At 47.0% G+C, this 20,712-nt stretch overlaps 1 protein-coding gene across 1 annotated transcript in view; it reads left to right on the top strand.

Annotated features, from left to right (window-relative positions):
• Positions 1-20,712, top strand: part of ITGB3 (integrin subunit beta 3) — a 62,615-nt gene that overhangs the window by 14,112 nt on the left and 27,791 nt on the right. The window contains exons 2-6 of the mRNA XM_060256008.1: positions 914-1,100; positions 5,068-5,320; positions 10,377-10,548; positions 16,173-16,334; positions 18,923-19,018. Coding sequence (XP_060111991.1) covers positions 1,064-1,100; positions 5,068-5,320; positions 10,377-10,548; positions 16,173-16,334; positions 18,923-19,018 — 720 coding nt within the window. The 5' untranslated portion in view covers positions 914-1,063. The remainder of the gene's footprint in view (positions 1-913; positions 1,101-5,067; positions 5,321-10,376; positions 10,549-16,172; positions 16,335-18,922; positions 19,019-20,712) is intronic.

Genomic DNA, 20,712 nt, shown 5'->3' with positions numbered 1-20,712 from the left:
CTATTCCAATATAGTAATTGTTACACCATGCTTGCTCAGTCTGGTACTTGGTTTTCTCCTCCGCTTTATCCATACCACAGCCCTGCAAGGTAGATCAGGCTGAGAGGGGATGTGTGGCCCAAGGTCTCCCCCTGAGCTCCACAGCTGCATTTCCCGTATTAGTGACCACAGCCACTGACTTCCACAAGTTTGGGATCAGCAGCATGGCTTTCTAGGCGTAGGGTTGCCAAGTCCAATTCAAGAAATATCTGGGGACTTTGGGGGTGGAGCCAGGAGACATTGGGGTGGAGCCAAGATCAAGGCTGTGACAAGCATCATTGAACTCCAAAGGGAGTTCTGGCCATCACATTTAAAGGGACGGAACACCTTTTCAATGCCTTCCTTCCATAGGAAATAATGGATAGGGGCACCTTCTTTTGAGGCTCATAGAATTGGACCCCCTGGTCCAATCTTTCTGAAACTTGGGGGGTATTTTGGGGAGAGGCACTAGATACTATACTGAAAATTTGGTGCCTCTACCCTAAAAAACAGCCCTCCCCCTGAGCCCCAGATACCAATTCTCCATGATTTTCTATGGGAATAAATCTCTAAAGGGAATAGAGTTCCCAGCAGACATTTCCCTCCCCTCCCCCCCCCCCCCCCGCTTTCTGACGACCCTGAAGTGGGGGGAGGGCCTCTAAACCGGGGGATCCCCTGCCCCCACCTGGGGATTGGCAACCCTGCTGTGACCCCACCTGGGATTGGTAACCCTATCGAGGCAGAAGGGTGAGGGGCTTTTTCTCCTTTTTTGAGTCAGGCTTGAAGTCCAGGGCTCCGTTGGCTGTAGAAATGATCGCAAACTGGCACAAAAGCGACTGTGAATCTCTCGAAACTTCCTCTTCTTCACCGCAGTGTTTTCCTTCCCTCCAAACAGTTTCTGCCCTCAGGATTCTCTCGCTGTGACCTGAAATACAATCTTATTCAAAATGGCTGTGCAGATGATCTGGAATTTCCAACCAGCACCACCAAAATCTTGGAAAACAGGCCCCTCAGCAACAAAGGCTCTGGCGGGAGCATCACCCAAATGGCCCCACAGAAGATCGAGCTTCACCTGCGACCAGGTAAAGACAGATTTAGTATTTAATCATTTATGTATGAAACTGTCTTAACCGGGGTCATCCCATTGGTCCATCAAGGTCAGTATTGTCTGCTCTGACTGGCAGGGTCTCTCTAGGTTCTCAGGCTGAGGCCTTTCCTATCGCTGCTTGCCTGATCCTATCAACTTGATAGGCTGGGGATTGAACCTGGGACCTTCTGCATGCCCAGCAGATCCTTTAGAGCAGGGGTGTCAAACTCATTTGGAGAGCCAGTTTGGTGTAGTGGTTAAGTGTGCAGACTCTTATCTGGGAGAACCGGGTTTGATTCCCCACTCCTCCACTTGCACCTGGTGGCATGGCCTTGGGTCAGCCATAGCTCTGGCAGAGGTTGTCCTTAAAAGGGCAGCTGCTGTGAGAGCCCTCTCCAGCCCCACCCACCTCACAGGGTGTCTGTTGTGGGGGAGGAAGGGAAAGGAGATTGTGAGCCGCTCTGAGACTCTTCGGAGTGGAGGGCGGGATATAAATCCAATATCTTCATCTACCTCACAGGGTGTCTGTTGTGGGGGAGGAAGGTAAAGGAGATTGTGAGCCGCTCTGAGACTCTTCGGAGTGGAGGGTGGGATATAAATCCTATATCTTCATCTACCTCACAGGGTGTCTGTTGTGGGGGGGGGGGAAGGGAAAGGAGATTGTGAGCCACTCTGAGACTCTTCGGAGTGGAGGGCGGGATATAAATCCAATATCTTCATCCACCTCACAGTTTGTCTGTTGCGGGCGGGGGGGGGGGAGGGAAAAGAGATTGTGAGCCGCTCTGAGACTCTTCGGAGTGGAGGGCGGGATATAAATCCAATATCTTCATCTACCTCACAGGGTGTCTGTTGTGGGGGGGAAGAGAAAGGAGATTGTGAGCCGCTCTGAGACTCTTCGGAGTGGAGGGCGGGATATAAATCCAATATCTTCATCTACCTCACAGGGTGTCTGTTGTGGGGGGGGGAAGGGAAAGGAGATTGTGAGCCGCTCTGAGACTCTTCGGAGTGGAGGGTGGGATATAAATCCAGTATCTTCATCTACCTCACAGGGTGTCTGCTGTGGGGGAGGAAGGTAAAGGAGATTGTGAGCCACTCTGAGACTCTTCAGAGTGGAGGGTGGGATATAAATCCAATATCTTCATCTACCTCACAGGGTGTCTGTTGTGGGGGAGGAAGGGAAAGGAGCTTGTGAGCCGCTCTGAGACTCTTCAGAGTGGAGGGCGGGATATAAATCCAATATCTTCATCTACCTCACAGGGTGTCTGTTGTGGGGGAGGAAGGTAAAGGAGATTGTGAGCCGCTCTGAGACTCTTCGGAGTGGAGAGCGGGATATAAATCCAGTATCTTCATCTACCTCACAGGGTGTCTGTTGTGGGGGAGGAAGGGAAAGGAGATTGTGAGCCACTCTGAGACTCTTCGGAGTGGAGGGCGGGATATAAATCCAATATCTTCTTCTTCTTCATTTGTTATGTGGGCTGGATCTGACATAAATGAGACTTTGCTAGGCCGGGCCAGGCTGTGTCGGGCTGGGCCATGTGTGTACCTATTTAAGATTAGCTAGTAGAAATGAATTTTGAAAAGGACACAGGCAAACACAACTACAGATTTTTTTTTTTAAACTAAAAATAAAACATGCTTAAAACATGGGCACTGGTTGGTCTTAAAGGTGCTTTCTTTGTATTTCTCCCATGGGATCCAGGGAACTGGGCAAAGGAAGCTCTGGCTCTTTCCCTCCCTCCCCAGGGGACCAAGAAGGGGAAGAGTCTCAACCAATGGAAAAAAATCGAGGTTTTGCTCGGTAGCTCCTGTGCAATTGAGCAAGCCTTGCAAAGCAAGCTGAGGTGCAAAAGGAAGCAAGAGAGAGGGAGAAGGAAGCAGACAAGAGCCAGTTGCTCGGGGGCCTGATAGGAGTCCTCCAGGGACCTGATTTGGCCCCCAGGCCGCATGTTCTTCACCCCTGCTTTAGAGTTATTAGCTCTTGGTTGGAAAATTCCTGGAGATTTTGAATGTAGGCTTGCCAGTCCGCAGTTCCCAGTGGGGGATCTCCAGGTTTTGCAGGTTCCTCCCTGCTCCAGCCAGTTGGCTGCCAGGGGGAAGCCCCCCTCCAACAGCCACTATATGCCTTTAAATCTGTGCAGGCTTTTTAAAAGCCTGCAAACTGCCTGTGTTTTAGACTGCGTGTGTGCCTTTAAATCTGAGCAAGAAGAAAGTTGAATGGGCAGGGTGAGTAGGCAGAGCCACATGGGACTTCCTGGTGAGTGTGTGAAGCATGTGGGAAAGGAAGAGAAGCTGGCAACTTTCCTCTATTTGTTTGGAGGAAAACAGCCTAGGCTGCTCTGCTTTCATTTTCCAGTTAATCTGAAGAAATTGGTTGAAATACAGCAGATGGTTACATTCAGCAACTCCCATGAGTAAATTGCCCCAGTAAGATCACAAAAGCGTGTGTATGCTAACTGTGTTTATTTTGGCTGCTTTGTGACAGAGTGTGTGTGCATGTTCACTTTCATTTAGTGGAAGCGCAGCCGCTGGGGGTTGAGGAAATGAAGACTTTATTCAGGGGAACTGCACTGCTATATTTTTATTTACTTTAGGGAATGGGAAAGTCTCCTGGCTTCACCCCCAACGTCCCCAGATATTTTCTGAGTTGCACCTGGCAACCCTATTTGAGGCGGGGTTCAGTGAGGGGAGGGACCTCAGCATGGTATAATGCCTTAGAGTCAACTCCCAAAGCAGCCATTTTTGCCAGGGGAACTGATCTCTGTCACCTGGAGCCCAGTTGAAATTCTGGGACATCTCCAGCCATCACCTGAAGAGTGGCAATTTATTTACCATGTCCTCTTCCCAGTCGGATTTGGATTGCCTTCAAAGGGCGCAGAGAGGTGTACCTCTTAAGAGATCTTATTTGTGATCTCACACGGGGTTTCACTGCCATATGCTGGGTATAGTTCTTTGTACAGCACCGCCAACACATGCAGAAGAAAGTGCATCCTCAGAATCCAGGTAAAAGGATGGGACCTTGGAGATATACCATCAGTCAGAGCTAACAATACAGCCAGTTTGGTATAGTGGTTAAGTACTCGGACTCTTATCTGGGAGAACCAGGTTTGATTCTCCACTCCTCCACTTGCAGCTGCTGGAATGGCCTTGGGTCAGCCATAGCTCTTGCAGAGGTTGTCCTTGAAAGGGCAGCTGCTGTGAGAGTCCTCTCAGCCCCACCCACCTCACAGGGTGCCTGTTGTGGGGGAAGAAGATAAAGGAGATTGTAAGCCGCTCTGAGACTCTGATTCAGAGAGAAGGGCAGGGTGTAAATCTTTAGTCTTCTTCTTTATTTAAAAGGAGAGCCAGTTTGGTGTAGTGGTTAAGTGTGTGGACGCGTATCTGGGAGAACCAGATTTGATTCCCCACTCCTCCACTTGCACCTGCTGGAATGGCCTTTGGTTAGCCATAGCTCTGGCAGAGTCCTCTCAGCCCCACCCACATCACAGGGTGTCTGTTGTGGGGGAGGAAGATAAAGGAGATTGTGAGCCACTCTGAGATTCGGAGTGGAAGGCGGGATATAAATCCAATATCTTCATCATCGTCACATGGCTAGAACTGAAGTAGTGCCATAGTATGCCTGCCTATCCATTTTTTCTGCATTCTAAGGAGCTTTAAGTCATATAATACCAGGTATACCTAACTACATTCAAGACAGATACATGAGGCCCGCCATCTTGAATTGTGGCTACATATAATACCAGGTATACCTAACTACATTCAAGATGGACATATGAGGCCCACCATCTTGAATATATGACCAGAGATCCCACCATGGGAAAGAGGGTAGCAGACATGTTGGTCAGCGTGGATCTGTAGTCGCATGAAATGACTCCTCAAGCAGTTAGAGAGACAAGGCTGGAATCTACTGAAGTAAACGGCATAACCGTAGTCTTCACCCCCTTCTCCACTTTTTAATTTTTTAGATGACTCACAGATCTTCTCAGTTCACGTGCGGCAGGTGGAGGACTACCCTGTGGACATCTACTACCTGATGGATCTTTCGAATTCCATGAAGGACGATCTTTTCAACATCCAGAACTTAGGTACCCAGCTAGCTAAGAAAATGGCTGAAGTCACCAGCAACTTGATGATCGGTTTTGGAGCTTTCGTGGACAAGCCCATGCCCCCTTATATGTACATCTCCCCACCGGAAGCCATTAAGAATCCATGTTATGAGTAAGTTCTCTAACCAGAGGAAATATATTGCTGGGTATAAAAACTGTTTTTAGATAAAACTTGTAAAATTGCCAAATCACTAATCCTGTTCCCTGTTCATTTAGAGGCAGCGAGTACATAACAAAGGACCTCTGTCAATGTAGGTTAAGAAAATGGGAGTGGGTTTCATGCTAGTTCCTAGGTGGGAGTAGCAGAAGAATTTTTTTAAGAAAAATTAGCTGCCAACCAATGGGTTGGTTCATTTCAAGGAGCCCCAGAAGTGAAAAGTTAAAAAAGAAGAAGTGATGTTACACCTCTCTAGGAATTGGCTGAAACTCTGAGCAGTGAGAGAAGAAAAAATTGAAAAAATAGCTGTTGACCAACAGTGTAGCATCATTCACAGGAAAACCCAGAAGTGACATCATGCCTCTTTGTGTTAAAACAATTTTATTTGGTAACGTATGGTAACAAATTATATTTCTTGCATCATTAATAACTTCTTATATCTATCCCATATATTACTTTCTACCCACCCCTCCCCCCGTTACTTGACCCCCCGCCGGTGTTATTAACTTAAAGTACTAATGTTTAAAGGTACCTTTAACTAATAAAAACAAAAATTAATATTCTTCTTTTTTCTAAGACTTAATCATTATCAAAAATTGTCCAATGTCCTTTTATTTTCCACTCTTTTTCTACATTTCTTCTGAACTTTTCCCACTCCATCTTAAAAACTTCTAAATCATAGTCTCTTAAAATTCTTGTTAATTTGTCCATTTCACTCCATGTCATAACTTTTACAATCCAATCCCATTTCTCTGGTATTTTTTCTTGCTTCCACAACTGCGGATATAATGTCCTAGCAGCTGAAGGCAAGTACCAAATTATAGTTCTATCTTCTTTTGGAAATTTTTCCATTTCTAATCCCAACAGAAAAGTCTCTGCAACTTTCTTAAATTCATATCCCAAGAACCTAGAAATTTCTTGTTGAATCATCTGCCAATACTTTTTTGGTCTTTCACAAGTCCACCACATATGGTAGAAAGAGCCTTCATGTTTTTTACATTTCCAACATCTGTCTGGCATCTTATTATTCATCTTTGCTAATTTCTTAGGAGTCATATACCATCTATACATCATTTTAAAACAGTTCTCTTTAATACTATGACACGTCAAAAGCTTCATAGAGTTCTTCCACAAATATTCCCAAGTTTCCATCTGTATTTCTTTATTTACATTAATTGCCCACTTAATCATTTGAGATTTCACTACTTCATCTTCCGTAGACCATTTTAAAAGTAATTTATATAATTTTGAAATTAATTTTTCGTTGTCTCCAAGCAGAACTTTTTCCATTTCTGTTTGCTCTTTTCTTATTCCTTCAGTTTTAATGTCATTCTCCACCAAGCTCTTTATTTGTTGCATTTGAAACCAATCATATTTATTATTCAGCTCTTCAGCAGTTTTCAATTCTATTTTGCCACTTTGTATTTTTAATAGTTGATTATATGACAACCACTTTTCTTCACCCGTCTCAGCTGTTATTTTTATCACTTCTGCTGGCACCATAACGGTTTTCTCTCATCTCCATATTTCTTATATTTCATCCATGTATTTAGCAAGCTGTTTCTTATATAACGGTGAGAGAAAAAGTGACATCATGCCTCTTGATGGCCATCTGCCAACAATGAAGATCCTGTGAATTTAGGTAGAGGTGTTTGTGAGTTTCCTGCATTGTGCAGGGGGTTGGACTAGATGACCCTGGAGATCCCAGCTCTATGATTCTATGATTCCCTCATGGAATTGGCTGAAACTCTAAGACAGTCGTAGTTATCCTAGATCAAATTCCCCATTCCTGCCATGAAGGCCATTAACTGATAATGTCAACCAAGGCTGTGGAGTCTTGTGAGCAAAAATCCTACTTCGCGAGTGATTGGCGTTAAGGTTGAGAGTGGCTGCATAAATTAGTTTTCAATGGGACCATCCTCCCTAAAACCAAAATGTGTGAGCTGGAGGCTAAAAAACTGTGAGCTAGCTCACACTAACTCAGCTTAGAGGGAACGCTGATGTCAACCTAATATCGGTATGTGTGGTGAGCAAGAATCCTGGTTAAGTTAGGAACATAGAATCATAGAGTTGGAAAGGACCTCCAGGGTCATCTAGTCCAACCGTCTGCACAGTGCAGGGAATTCACAAAGACCTCCCCCACACACATACATCCCCAGTGAACCCTGCTCCATGCCCAAAAGAGGGGGGGTGGGGGGAAAGGCCTCCAGGACCCGGACCAAACTGGCCTGGAAGAAATTGCTTCCTGACCTCATTTTGGGGCAGAGCCTGTAGCGGGCGGGCCGTCACACTCATACCTGGACTTGACAGTAATATTATCAAACACTGATAAATACCTTAACCAGGCTTAACCTTAATGTGGGAGCAAAGCCAGAGTTTGGGGATGGGGAGAGATGGCAGTAAGGGATGTACAGTAGTTTTTTACTGATTTTATTGTATTTATTGAAATTGCCTTTTTGTAACGTTCAGAAGGTTTTAGAATGTATGTTTTTTAAATTGTTGTCACTCACTCTCAGCTGGTTTTGGGGAGGGCAAGGTTATAAATTGAAGATGATGATGATCAGGGGTGGAATTCTAGCAGGAGCTCCTTTGCATATTAGGCCACACACCCCTGATGTAGCCAATCCTCCAAGAGCTTACACAAGGCTCCTTTTGTAAGCTCTTGGAGGATTGGCTACATCAGGGGGTGTGGCCTAATATGCAAAGGAACCCCTGCTAGAATTCTATCTCTGGACCCTGTACTAAGAGCCCTGTAAGCTCTTGGGGGATTGGCTCCATCAGGGGTGTGTGGCCTAATATGCAAAGGAACCCCTGCTAGAATTCTATCTCTGGACCCTGTACGAAGAGCCCTGTAAGCTCTTGGGGGATTGGCTCCATCAGGGGTGTGTGGCCTAATATGCAAAGGAACCCCTGCTAGAATTCTATCTCTGGACCCTGTACTAAGAGCCCTGTAAACTCTTCGGGGATTGGCTACATCAGGGGTGTGTGGCCTAATATGCAAAGGAACCCCTGCTAGAATTCTATCTCTGGACCCTGTACTAAGAGCTCTGTAAGCTCTTGGAGGATTGGCTCCATCAGGGGTGTGTGGCCTAATATGCAAAGGACCCCTGCTAGAATTCTATCTCTGGACCCTGTACTAAGAGCCCTGTAAGCTCTTGGAGAATTGGCTCCATCAGGGGTGTGTGGCCTAATATGCAAAGGAACCCCTGCTAGAATTCTATCTCTGGACCCTGTACTAAGAGCCCTGTAAGCTCTTGGGGGATTGGCTCCATCAGGGGTGTGTGGCCTAATATGCAAAGGACCCCTGCTAGAATTCTATCTCTGGACCCTGTACTAAGAGCCCTGTAAGCTCTTGGAGGATTGGCTCCATCAGGGGTGTGTGGCCTAATATGCAAAGGAACCCCTGCTAGAATTCTCTCTCTGGATCCTGTACTAAGAGCCCTGTAAGCTCTTGGAGGATTGGCTACATCAGGGGGTGTGGCCTAATATGCAAAGGAACCCCTGCTAGAATTCTATCTCTGGACCCTGTACTAAGAGCCCTGTAAGCTCTTGGAGAATTGGCTACATCAGGGGTGTGTGGCCTAATATGCAAAGGAGCTCCTGCTAGAATTCCACCCCTGGTGGTGGTGATGGTGGTGGTGATGACGATGACAATGACGATGACGATATAGTCTCCCCTCCAAAGCAGCCATTTTCTCCAAGGGAAGTGATTTCTGTACTCTGGAGATCAGCTGCAAATCTGGGAATTTTCCTGGCCCCACCTGAAGGTTACTTCAGTCCTTATATAGGATCTATCCTATATAGCAGGGGTGGCCAGCGGTAGCTCTCCAGATGTTTTTTTGCCTACAACTCCCATCAGCCCCAGCCATTGGCCATGCTGGCTGGGACTGATGGGAGTTGTAGGCAAAAAACATCTGGAGAGCTACCGTTGGCCACCCCTGCTGTATGCAACTTTAAGCCCATGTATACAAAGATCAACATCAATTTCCAGTTTCTTCCCTCCAGAAAAGTTACAAATTATTAACAAACTACAATACTACCAATACTTTCCAATGGAGGAATTTTCAGAAATCCTTCCTCCCATAAATAGAGTTCATAATGCAGTCCATAACTTCTTGTGAAATTCTTTCAAATGGAGACGCCAGGAAATCCTTGCAGCCTTCGTAAGACATCTCCTCTAGATTTTAACATGTTTCAATACTGCTCTTCTTCAGTTAATCAGACTGTTAAAATGGAACCCAATTCCAATAATTTCTTACACGAACTCAGAGTTCAAAGCTACAACAGAATCATTGGCTTCTCCTGTTTTCGCTTTGAACTTTGAGTCTGTGTAAGTGTCGCGGGAAGAGGAGTTTGCCTGGGAGGAATGGGCGTGTACGACAGTAGCGGTGTTGGTGGGAATTTGGGATGAATCCAGGGATCCCTGTTGCTGCCCTTAAATTCCAGTTCCGTGTTCCTATCCAAAGTTGTTTCGGTACAAGGTGCTGGTTATTACCTTTAAAGCCCTATATGGCCTAGGACCTGCCTACCTTAGGGACCGTCTCTCCCCACATGTTCCCCAGAGAGTACTGAGATCGGGTTCTCAAAACCTGTTTGTAATCCCTGGGCCAAAGGAGGTGAAATCCACCAGGGACAGGGCCTTTTCGGTAATGGCGCCTTGCTGGTGGAACCAGCTGCCGGAAGAGGTGAGGGCCCTGCGGGACCTTGGGCAGTTCTGCAGGGCCTGCAAGACAGCCGTCTTCCGGCTGGCCTATAACTAACTGACCTTGGAAACTTTATGGAAGGTTGTAGTGTATCATTTTGGCAGATCGCTTGTTCGGTATGTTTTACTATTTCACTGTTTTAAATTGTCTAAATTGATGCGTTTTTAAAAGCCGTTGTTGTAAACTGATGTATTTTAAGGCCAAACTTTATGTTAGATTTTATATGTCGTGAGCCGCCCTGAGCCGCTTCGGCGGGAAGGGCGGGATATAAATTGAAACAAGCTGAAACTGTTTCCACTGCTCCCTAGCTTGGCCCCGCCGGATAACCGCTGCCTCCCGATGTTTGGCTACAAGCACGTTCTGGCACTCACGAATAAGGTGAGCCGTTTCAACGAGGAGGTGAGGAAGCAGCAAGTTTCGAGGAACCGCGATGCACCCGAAGGAGGATTCGATGCAGTCATCCAGGCCATTGTCTGTGACGTAAGAGACCCTTTGCCAGGGGTCAGTGGGGGGGGGAGGGGTTCTGCGGGTAGAGTATCAGGGCTGGTGCTCCATATGAAGTTACAGAGCGAGACCTTTGGCCTGTCAGCGTCGCTGTGGCCCACCCCTGATGGGAGCAGCACTCCAGGGTCTCAGATTGTGGGGTTTTTGCGTTGTCTTCACCTCAGCCTTTTTTAGAGTTGCCAGAACTTAGGTCACTGCTGGCAGGGGACTCCAGTCCTCTTTGTGGGGTTCTTTTCACGCGCGCAAGGCATGTGCGCGCCACGATGGTATCACCCAGAAGCAATGTTCCCTCTAAGCTGTAGAGCAGGAGTCCTCAAACTACGGCCCGCGGGCCAGATGCGGCCCGCTGAGGACGTTTATGCGGCCCCCCGGGTTATGGCAAAATCAGACCGGAAGTGACGTTTGACCTAAACTCGCGTTAGCAATGCACACTTCCGGCACTGGGCTGAGGCGGCAGAGACAGAGTGTGAGGCGATACCGAGGTGAGGTGAGTTCCCAGGCCGGGGTGTGTGGTGTGGGGAAGGGAGAGAGATGCAGAAGATGGAGAACTGACGGCCCGCAGCCTTGTACAGTAACGGCAGCCACCACAACAGTCCGGCCCTCCAACAGTCTGAGGGACAGTGAACTGGCCCCCTATTTAAAAAGTTTGAGGACCCCTGCTGTAGAGAGTCTTGTGAGCAAAAATTCTACTGTGTGAGCTACTGGCATTAAAGTTGTGAGTGACTGGCATTAAAGCTGTGAGCTGCTGCATCGATTATTATGCTCTGGGGTCGTCCTTTCTGAGCCGAGACAAAAAATGTGTGAGCTGGAGGCTAAAAATCTGTGAGCTAGCTCACGCTAACTCAGCTTAGAAGGAACGCTGGCCAGAAGTGAAATCATCACTCCAGGCATGTTGTGCAGAGACGCTCTATCTTTTTTGGGGGGGAGGGGAGACTCTGTGGTCATCGTAGAGTTTTTGCCCAAACGCTAGAGCAAAGGTGGCCAAACTGCAGCTCGGGAGCCATATGTGGCTCTTGCACATATATTGTGTGGCTCTTGAAGCTCGCGCTGCCCCATCAGCCGGCTTGGAGAAGGCATTTCTCTCTTTAAATCATTTTGCCAAGCCAGCCGGCAGCTTGCAGAACGCATTTAAAGTTAAAGTTGCTTTCTTTTCACCTCTTCCTCCCCATCTATTTGCCTTCCATCCTTCTTGCTCTCAGATACCCGACGTTCATGTTTTGCAGTCCTCAAACGTCTGACATTCACGTCTCGCAACTCTCAGACATCTGATGTTTATTCTACGTGGCTCTTCTGTTAAGCCAGTTTGGCCACCCCTGTGCTAGAGCATCCCCCATGCAATGTGCATGGGACAATGACGTCATCACTGGGTGACATCGTTGTGCCAAGCATGTTAGATGCAATGGTTGTCTTCAGGGACAGAACTCCCCTGCAAGGCCCACTCCATGGCAGTGGGCTGGAGGCCCCAAAAGCAGAGGAAACTCTCCCCCCATCAGATGTACTAGTGTTGCAGCATAGAATCATAGAATCACAGAGTTGGATGGGACCTCCAGGGTCATCTAGTCCAACCTCCTGCACAAGGCAGGAAACTCACAAATACGGCCAACTGACCCTTATATTTGCTCTCCAGCTTCCTTAGGTCTCTATGCTTTCTGTGGCAAAATGCCCAATTATCTATCAGACTTAACCAGTCCAAGTCATCGCAGGGCATTTATGCTGGCTAGACTAAATGCGTTTCCCTCCAAAGTTTTACAAGGGAGATATCAGCGAGTCCCTTTAGCCGACAGACTTTGCTCCTGTGGAGCAAATACTCCTGACTCAATCCAGCATATATTGCTTGAGTGTTCTTTTTACCATAACCTCCGCAAAGATTTATTTGGCAAGCTTTCTTTTCCCCCTGATTTGTCTATTCTGCCACCCTGTTATTATTTATTGAGCGATACTGAGGGGGGTGGTTAGTGAGGCTGTGGCAAAATTTCTGGCTGACATCCTTAAATTTAATTCTGACCATGTTTGAATGCATCCGTAAGCTCGGTTTCATTTTGATTTTATCTCCAGTGTTTAAATTTTTATATTCTGTGTATTTTTATCTGAATCTATTATGCCATTAAAGGTTTGGTATGGTATGGTACAAATACCGCCCCTCCCCCCAGAAAAACACAGGACCCACATTGCTGTCAGATGGCCATCCAGCCTCTGTTTCAAAACCTCCAAGGAAGGAGAGCCCACCACCTCCCAAGGAGGAAGCCTGTTCCACTGAGGAACCGCTCTAACGGTCAGGAAGCTCTTCCTAATGTTGAGCCTGAAACTCTTTTGATTTAATTTCAACCCACCGGTTCTGGTCCTACCTTCTGGGGCCACAGAAAAGAATCCTGCAGCAGCCTGGCCCCTTCCCTATTCTTAGTCACTGCAGCTGTTCAAGATCTCCAAAGTCCTTGGGTGGCTGGCTCAACTGTTGGCCTGTATTGCAAAATTAAGACCCCAGTGGACTATGAAAACATAACCAGCATGGGGAAACAGTTCAATCTAGAAGCCCTGGGATTCAGATCCCCTGCTCTGCCATGGAAGCTTGCCCGATGACTTTGTGTTTGGGGCTTTGGCCAGGAGCTCCAGGTGGGCCGAAATCCCAAAGAAGCATGATGCAAGATCCACGTTTGCTTACGAGGATATTTTAATAAGCAGCGATCAAGAATAAGGGATAGCAGGCCAAGCTCCCATCTGCTGGGTCTCCAACACACACACACACAGAGTGAAACTTAGCCAGACCTCAAGACGAGATGCAGAGCTAAAAGTGAGCATCTTATACCCTCGTGCTGGCTATGAGTAAAACAAACTATTCATCAAGCTATTTCAGTTCCCCAATACTAGATGAGCCAGGCCATCTCACACCTGGTGTCTACTGGTGAGAGAAAACAAAGCAGGCTTTGCAGACAGGGTCTGCTAACACGCATGAGAGAGAAAAATATTCTCTTGGAAGTGGCTTCATGGCTGTCCCTTCACAAAACTTAAGGGGACAATCTCCGTTATCTTCCTCCCCCACAACAGACACCCTGTGAAGTGGGTGGGGCTGAGAAGACTCTCACAGCAGCTGCCCTTTCAAGGACAACTCCTACGAGAGCTATGGCTGACCCAAGGCCATTCCAGCAGGTGTAAGTGGAGGAGTGGAGAAAAGCTAAGCACCAGCCTGTAACAAAGATGGAGTTATAGCGGCTATACCAGGGGGTGGCCAAACTTGCCTATCATAAGAGCCACACAGAATAAACATCAGATGTTTGAGAGCCGCAAGACATGAGCGTCAGATGTTTGAGAGCCAGAAAGAAGGAAGGAAAATAGATGTGGGAGGGAGAGGTGGGGGGAAAAGCAGCTTTTTAACTTTAAATGCATTCTCCAAGCTGCTGGCTTGCTTGGCTTGGGCAAGTGCTTTAAAGAGAGAAATGCCTTCTCCATGTTTGCTGACAGGACAGCGGGGGCTTCAAGAGCCCCACCATGTGTGTGCCTACATGTGGCTCCTGAGCCACGGTTTGGCCACCCCTGCCTGGTACAGTTACTCTGTGTCTATGTCAGCCTAATCTACTTCTGGTTGTGCAGGTAAAATAGAGGAGGCGGGAACAATGGTTTAAGTTGCTTTGAGTCCCCAAATTGGGGAGAAAAGCATGGTTTAGACAAGTAAGTAACTAAATAAAATGACTATATTGTTGAGTGAGCAAACCCAGATACAAGCAACATGGTACTAGCATTTTTAGGATTATCTGACTCTTCCTTGAGAGCAGCAGCAAAAAAGGAGCAAGTCGCTGAAGCACATTTTGGACTCGCAGCATAAGAGAGTGCCCATCGTTGCACACTACAAAGGATGTTATCAGGTTTTAATCTTTTTTTTAAGTAGCTGGATTTACTGATTTTATATGTATTTTTTGTTGATGTACATCGCCTAGAGCCTGGCATCAGCTGGGATAAGGCAATTCTTAAATCAAATAACTAATAATAATAATCTCATTAGAGCTTGAGTGTAACGTTGTGGGAGGTGTGACGAAAACACATGGATTCGTATTGAAATAAAAGGGCGCCATAAACTCCCTGCCAGCCAACTCCCCAATGGATTGTGCCCTATGTTCACGAGTTTGTAGAAGGGCCTCATTTGGGTTGTGACCCATGACAGCATTGGGTTCTTTAAGAGAGCAAAATGCTGAGTAATAGTTATGTAACTCCAGCTATACAGGATAATGCATATCAGGTGAGTAGCATGTGCAGCTAATTAACAGATCAATGCAAGTGATTGGCTAGCTGTACTATAATAGCAGAAGCCTAACTCTCACTCAGTGTGGGTGATACGAGGAGAGGAGAACGGTGTGTAAGAGAGGAGCAATATCTTGTACTCAGACTGTTACTCTGAAGGACTGGATAAGGATTGATGTATGGACTGGTATGTTGAGTATTCTACTGGATACTGCTTCTGTGCTGTTGCCTTGACTGGACGGATTATCTGTGTATGACCATTTGGACTGACCATAACTGCCTCTACCGCCTTTACCCCAAATATATCTGTTTAAACGGCTGTTTGGAGTTTGTCTTTTTAGCACAGCAGCTGGAGCTGCACTTATCAGATTACTCAAACCGAAGAACTTCCCACGCACACTGTCAACCCACAGTTTCCTGAATATCTCAGGAATTGAAAAAGAGCGCGCTTTCCCTACTCTAACTGCAGAGAATAGCTAGTTTGCATCTGTGGGTTTTGAGTGTGAGCCCTTTTCTCTGAGCTTTGCCACTGTGGGAACCACACTGCTGTTTTTATTTTGCTGGGAGCCAGTTTGGTGTAGTGGTTAAGTGTGCGGACTCTTATCTGAGGGAACCGGGTTTGATTCCCCACTCCTCCACTTGCAGCTGCTGGAACGGCCTTGGGTCAGCCATAGCTCTCGTAGGAGTTGTCCTTGAAAGGGCAGCTGCTGTGAGAGTCTTCTCAGCCCCACCCACATCACAGGGTGTCTGTTGTGGGGGAGGAAGGTAAAGGAGATTGTGAGCCGCTCTGAGACTCTTCAGAGTGGAGGGTGGGATATAAATCCAATATCTTCATCTACCTCACAGGGTGTCTGTTGTGGGGGAGGAAGGGAAAGGAGATTGTGAGCCGCTCTGAGACTCTTCGGAGTGGAGGGCGGGATATAAATCCAATATCTTCATCTACCTCACAGGGTGTCTGTTATGGGGGAGGAAGGGAAAGGAGATTGTGAGCCGCTCTGAGACTCTTCGGAGTGGAGGGCGGGATATAAATCCAATATCTTCATCTACCTCACAGGGTGTCTGTTGTGGGGGAGGAAGGGAAAGGAGATTGTGAGCCGCTCTGAGACTCTTCGGAGTGGAGGGCGGGATATAAATCCAATATCTTCATCTACCTCACAGGGTGTCTGTTGTGGGGGAGGAAGATAAAGGAGATTGTGAGCCGCTCTGAGACTCTTTGGAGTGGAGGGCGGGATATAAATCCAATATCTTCATCTACTTCACAGGATGTCTGTTGTGGGGGAGGAAGATAAAGGAGATCGTGAGCCGCTCTGAGGTTCTTCAGAGTGGAGGGTGGGATATTAATCTAATAAGATCTTCTTCTTCCTCTGCAGGAAAAGATTGGCTGGAGACCGGAGGCCTCCCACTTGTTGGTTTTCACGACAGATGCAAAGACACACATCGCTTTAGATGGGAGACTGGCAGGCATCGTAACGCCCAATGATGGGCAGTGCCACATCGACAGCAACAACTACTATGCGGCTTCTACCACACTAGTAAGGGCAGAGTCCCCTAGCTATGGGGCCCGGGGACCAACTTCTCCTAAGGCCATTCTCCTCTTCCATATGCTTCCCGCTGGGTGACCTTGGGCCAGTCACAGTTCTCTGAGAACTCTCTCAGCTCCACCTACCTCACCACAAGGTGCTTGTTGTGGGGAGAGGAAGGGAAGAAGATTATAAGCCACTTTGAAACTCCTTGAGTTAGAGAAAAGCAGGGTATAAAAACTGACCTTCTTCATCTTGTCTCTCTGTTCCCTGAGGACTAGGGGCTGTTTTGTAGGAAAAAAGGTGCCAGGAGCTCAGTAGCATATCTCATTTGCGTATGCCCCAGGATCTGTGTGTATCAATCAATCAATCAATCAATCAATTTTATTTGTATCCCGCCCTCCCCGCCGAAGCAGGCTCAGGGCGGCTAACAACATAATCAATACAATAGTTTTACAGGTATTTTGAACATAACTAATTAACACATTAATTAAAACTCTACTAAAACTCTAAAATCAATAAAATCATTAAAATTAACATAATTGGTGCTATTATATAGATTCCACTAGCAGTTTCCCCCTTAGTCGGTGAAGGCCAATCGAAAAAGGGTGGTCTTGCAGGCCCTGCGGAACTGTTCGCAATCAATCAATCCGTGTAGCACGGAGAGAACTCCCCACTGCATGCAGACCCCAGCTAGAGGTTCAGGAGCTGTGCTCCTGTTGCCGGACCCAGAGGCAAGAATAAGACACATAGAGTTCAAGATCTTTATTCTAGCATCATAAGCAGATACAGGCGTTGTCGGAACTGGCTCTCCCCCCAGTTCCTGGCACTTATAACCCCTCGCCCTGACCGTTGCCACTCAAGCCAAGCGCGCCAAGCCAAAGCGGGGAATTTGGAGAGGGACGGTGGCTCAGTGGTAGAGCATCTGCTTGGTAAGCAGAAGGTCCCAGGTTCAATCCCCGGAATCTCCAAAAAAGGGTCCAGACAAATAGGTGTGAAAAACCTCAGCTGGAGACCCTGGAGAGCCACTGCCAGTCTGAGAAGACAATACTGACTTTGATGGACTGAGGGTCTGATTCAGTATAAGGTAGCTTCATATGTTGGGGAAGGACGGTGGCTCAGTGGTAGAGCATCTGCTTGGTAAGCAGAAGGTCCCAGGTTCAATCCCCGGAATCTCCAACTAAAAGGGTCCAGGCAAATAGGTGTGAAAAACCTTAGCTTGAGACCCTGGAGAGCCATGAATGGGGCTGTGGCTCAGTGGCAGAGCATCTGCTTGGTAAGCAGAAGGTCCCAGGTTCAATCCCCGGCATCTCCAACTAAAAGGATCCAGGCAAATAGGTGTGAAAAACCTTAGCTTGAGACCCTGGAGAGCCACTGCCAGTCTGAGAAGACAATACTGACTTTGATGGACTGAGGGTCTGATTCAGTATAAGGTAGCTTCATATGTTGGGGAGGGATGGTGGCTCAGTGGTAGAGCATCTGCTTGGGAAGCAGAAGGTCCCAGGTTCAATCCCCGGCATCTCCAACTAAAAGGGTCCAGGCAAATAGGTGTGAAAAACCTCAGCTGGAGACCCTGGAGAGTCATGAATGGGGCTGTGGCTCAGTGGTAGAGCATCTGCTTGGTAAGCAGAAGGTCCCAGGTTCAATCCCCGGCATCTCCAAAAAAGGGTCCAGGCAAATAGGTGTGAAAAACCTTAGCTTGAGACCCTGGAGAGCCGCTGCCAGTCTGAGAAGACAATACTGACTTTGATGGACCGAGGGTCTGATTCAGTATAAGGCAGCTTCATATGTTCATATGCACGGGTTCTCTATTATTCAGTCATCACCCCAGGTGCCCGTTATCACCCCTTAGTTACATCTCCTCCAGCTCTTTGACCATGGTTGCGTAGTAACTAGCCAGTTCCCAGGCATACTAACCTCCCTTCTGATAAGCGGCGGGGATGCTTCCAAGCCAGCATAGCACAGCACTGCGTTATATAGTTGCACATTGAGCATATATGGCAAGAGGTTATACATTGAATATATATGGCAAGAGGAACAAAGATGGAGTGACTCTTGACACCTGTGAGCTCCTGCTGAATTGAAGCCCCGCCAAGGACCAATTTGGCCGCTCTTACTCTCACATCATGATGTCTTTACATTTTAGGGCTTTTTTCTCAGAACTCTCTCAGCTAGTAAGGCAGCAAGGTTTATCTCTTTTCTTAGCAAGTTTGTTAGCTCCATAAATAAAGGTTTCGTTACCTTGAATCAGTTCTGTATCCTAACTGCTACATAGGCATTCTGCCGACAAGTAGATCTCACACTGAGTGGGTGCCAAGATCTGAAAAGGCTGATGCTCACTGCATGGAGATTTGGGAGAGTGGGGCGGATGGCTGGAATTCGGCTTCTGCATATGTTTGGGTATATAGATAACACCTGTGAGTATATGACTGGATCAGGAGCTGTTGAAACTGCCCGCCTGGGCCCAGCCATTGTGAAGCAAATGAGATAAGTGCTTCTGTTTCCCAACATGCAACCTACCATTGTTCTTTTCCCCAAAACTAAAGTGACTTATTTGGTCTTCTTTCTTATTTTCTCTCTCTTTCTTTCTCTCTCTCAAGGATTATCCATCCCTTGGCCTGATGACTGATAAACTCTCCCAGAAAAACATTAACTTGATTTTTGCTGTGACTCAGACCATTGTGGGGCTGTATCAGGTAAGAGCTGTTCTTTGCTGATAGGGTCTGGAGGTGGGTTCGCTGAAAGAGGGTTAGTCTTAAAAAGGTAAAGGTAGTCCCCTGTGCGAGCTGTTTCCGACTCTGGGGTGACGTCACATCACATTTTCACGGCAGACTTTTTGCGGGGTGGTTTGCCATTGCCTTCCCCAGTCATCTACACTTTCCCCCCAGCAAGCTGGGGACTCATTTTACCGATCTCGGAAGGATGGAAGGCTGAATCAGTCTGGAGCTGGCTACCTGAACCCAGCTTCTGCCAGAATTGAACTTAGGTTGTGAGCAGAGCTTAGGACTGCAGTTCTGCAGCTTTACCATGCTGTGCCACGTAAATGTGCTTTACCATGCTGTGCCCATGTAAATGTTGCACTGCTCTTCTCTTTGCCGTCGTTCCAAGCAGAAAATGCCGAATTCCAGAGCTTACAATAAAACAAACATGTCACAGCTTTATTACTTATTTCTATTTTATTTATAGAATTTGTATCCTGCCTGTCTGCCCTCCCCAAGAGCCACCAAGGTGGATAAGAAATTTAAAACATACATAATAAAATCACATTTTCGTCATTTAAAGCCAACCCTCCCACAAAAACAAACATCGTTGAAATAATGAAAGGAGATCTAAAATATGTACAAAGGCATAAAAACAGCAATAAAACATGAGCCAGGATGGAGGAATCAATGAGTGGACCCCCAGCAAACAAATAGAAACAAAAAAGTATCTTCATTTGCTGAGGGAAGATTGCAAGAGAAGGGGACAGACAGATCTCTCTGCGGAGGGAATCCCTGAGGTTTTGTGTCATAACTGAGAAAGCCCTCTTCCAGGTTTCCACCTACCGAATCTCAGAAGGTGGGGCACCTGGACAAGGCCTCCAAAGACAGTTGTAGTAGTCAGATGGTTTCACACTTGAAACTGCCTTATACTGAATCAGGTTCTTGGTCCACTTAGGTCAGTGTTGCCTACTCAGACGGGCAGCGGTTCTCCAAGGTCTCAGGCTGAGGTCTTTCCCATCACCTCCTGCCTGGTCCTTTTAACTGGAGATGCCGGGGATTGAACCTGACACCTTCTGCATGCCAAGCAGATGCTCTTCCACTGAGCCACGGCAGTCCTTCGGTTATGTTGGTTCCAAACCAATATATAGGCTCTGAAGGTCAACGCAACCACTTAGAATTGTGCCGGAAGCAAAATGGAAGCCAGTGTAGATGAAACAAGACCAGAAAGACATGGTCTCTGTGACCTGCTCCAGGCGGCGTTCTGGTCACAGCATTCTGTACCAGCTGAAGTTTCCATTCACTTTTCGAGGTAAGCCCCACATATAATGCATTGCAGTAACTTAATTTAGATGTAACTAGAGAGTACGCTATAGGGCCAGATCTTTTCTCTCCAGGAAAGCCCACAGACAAAGCTAATAAAAAGCACTTTTGGTCAGAGCTGCCACCCACATATCCAGCAGCAGGTCTGGGTCAAAGAGTAACTTGTGAAAAGTTGCTTTTGTGAAGACATTTTGTGAGCAGTGCTTCCAGTTTAGAAGAAGGTGACCTAGGGTGTTTTTACACCTGACAGTTAGTTGGAAACTCACCTTTTACACTACGGAACGTGCTCACAACTTGTCTTGCATCGTTGCTTCCCGAAACATCTACATTCGTTTAGGCGAAATGGGTGCCGACTCTGCTGTCGCCTC

Source organism: Heteronotia binoei, chromosome 15 (genome assembly GCF_032191835.1).
Source record: "Heteronotia binoei isolate CCM8104 ecotype False Entrance Well chromosome 15, APGP_CSIRO_Hbin_v1, whole genome shotgun sequence".
Classification (NCBI taxonomy): domain Eukaryota; kingdom Metazoa; phylum Chordata; class Lepidosauria; order Squamata; family Gekkonidae; genus Heteronotia; species Heteronotia binoei.
Note: the sequence above shows the minus strand (reverse complement) of the source record. Positions and strands in the feature narration are given on the sequence as shown.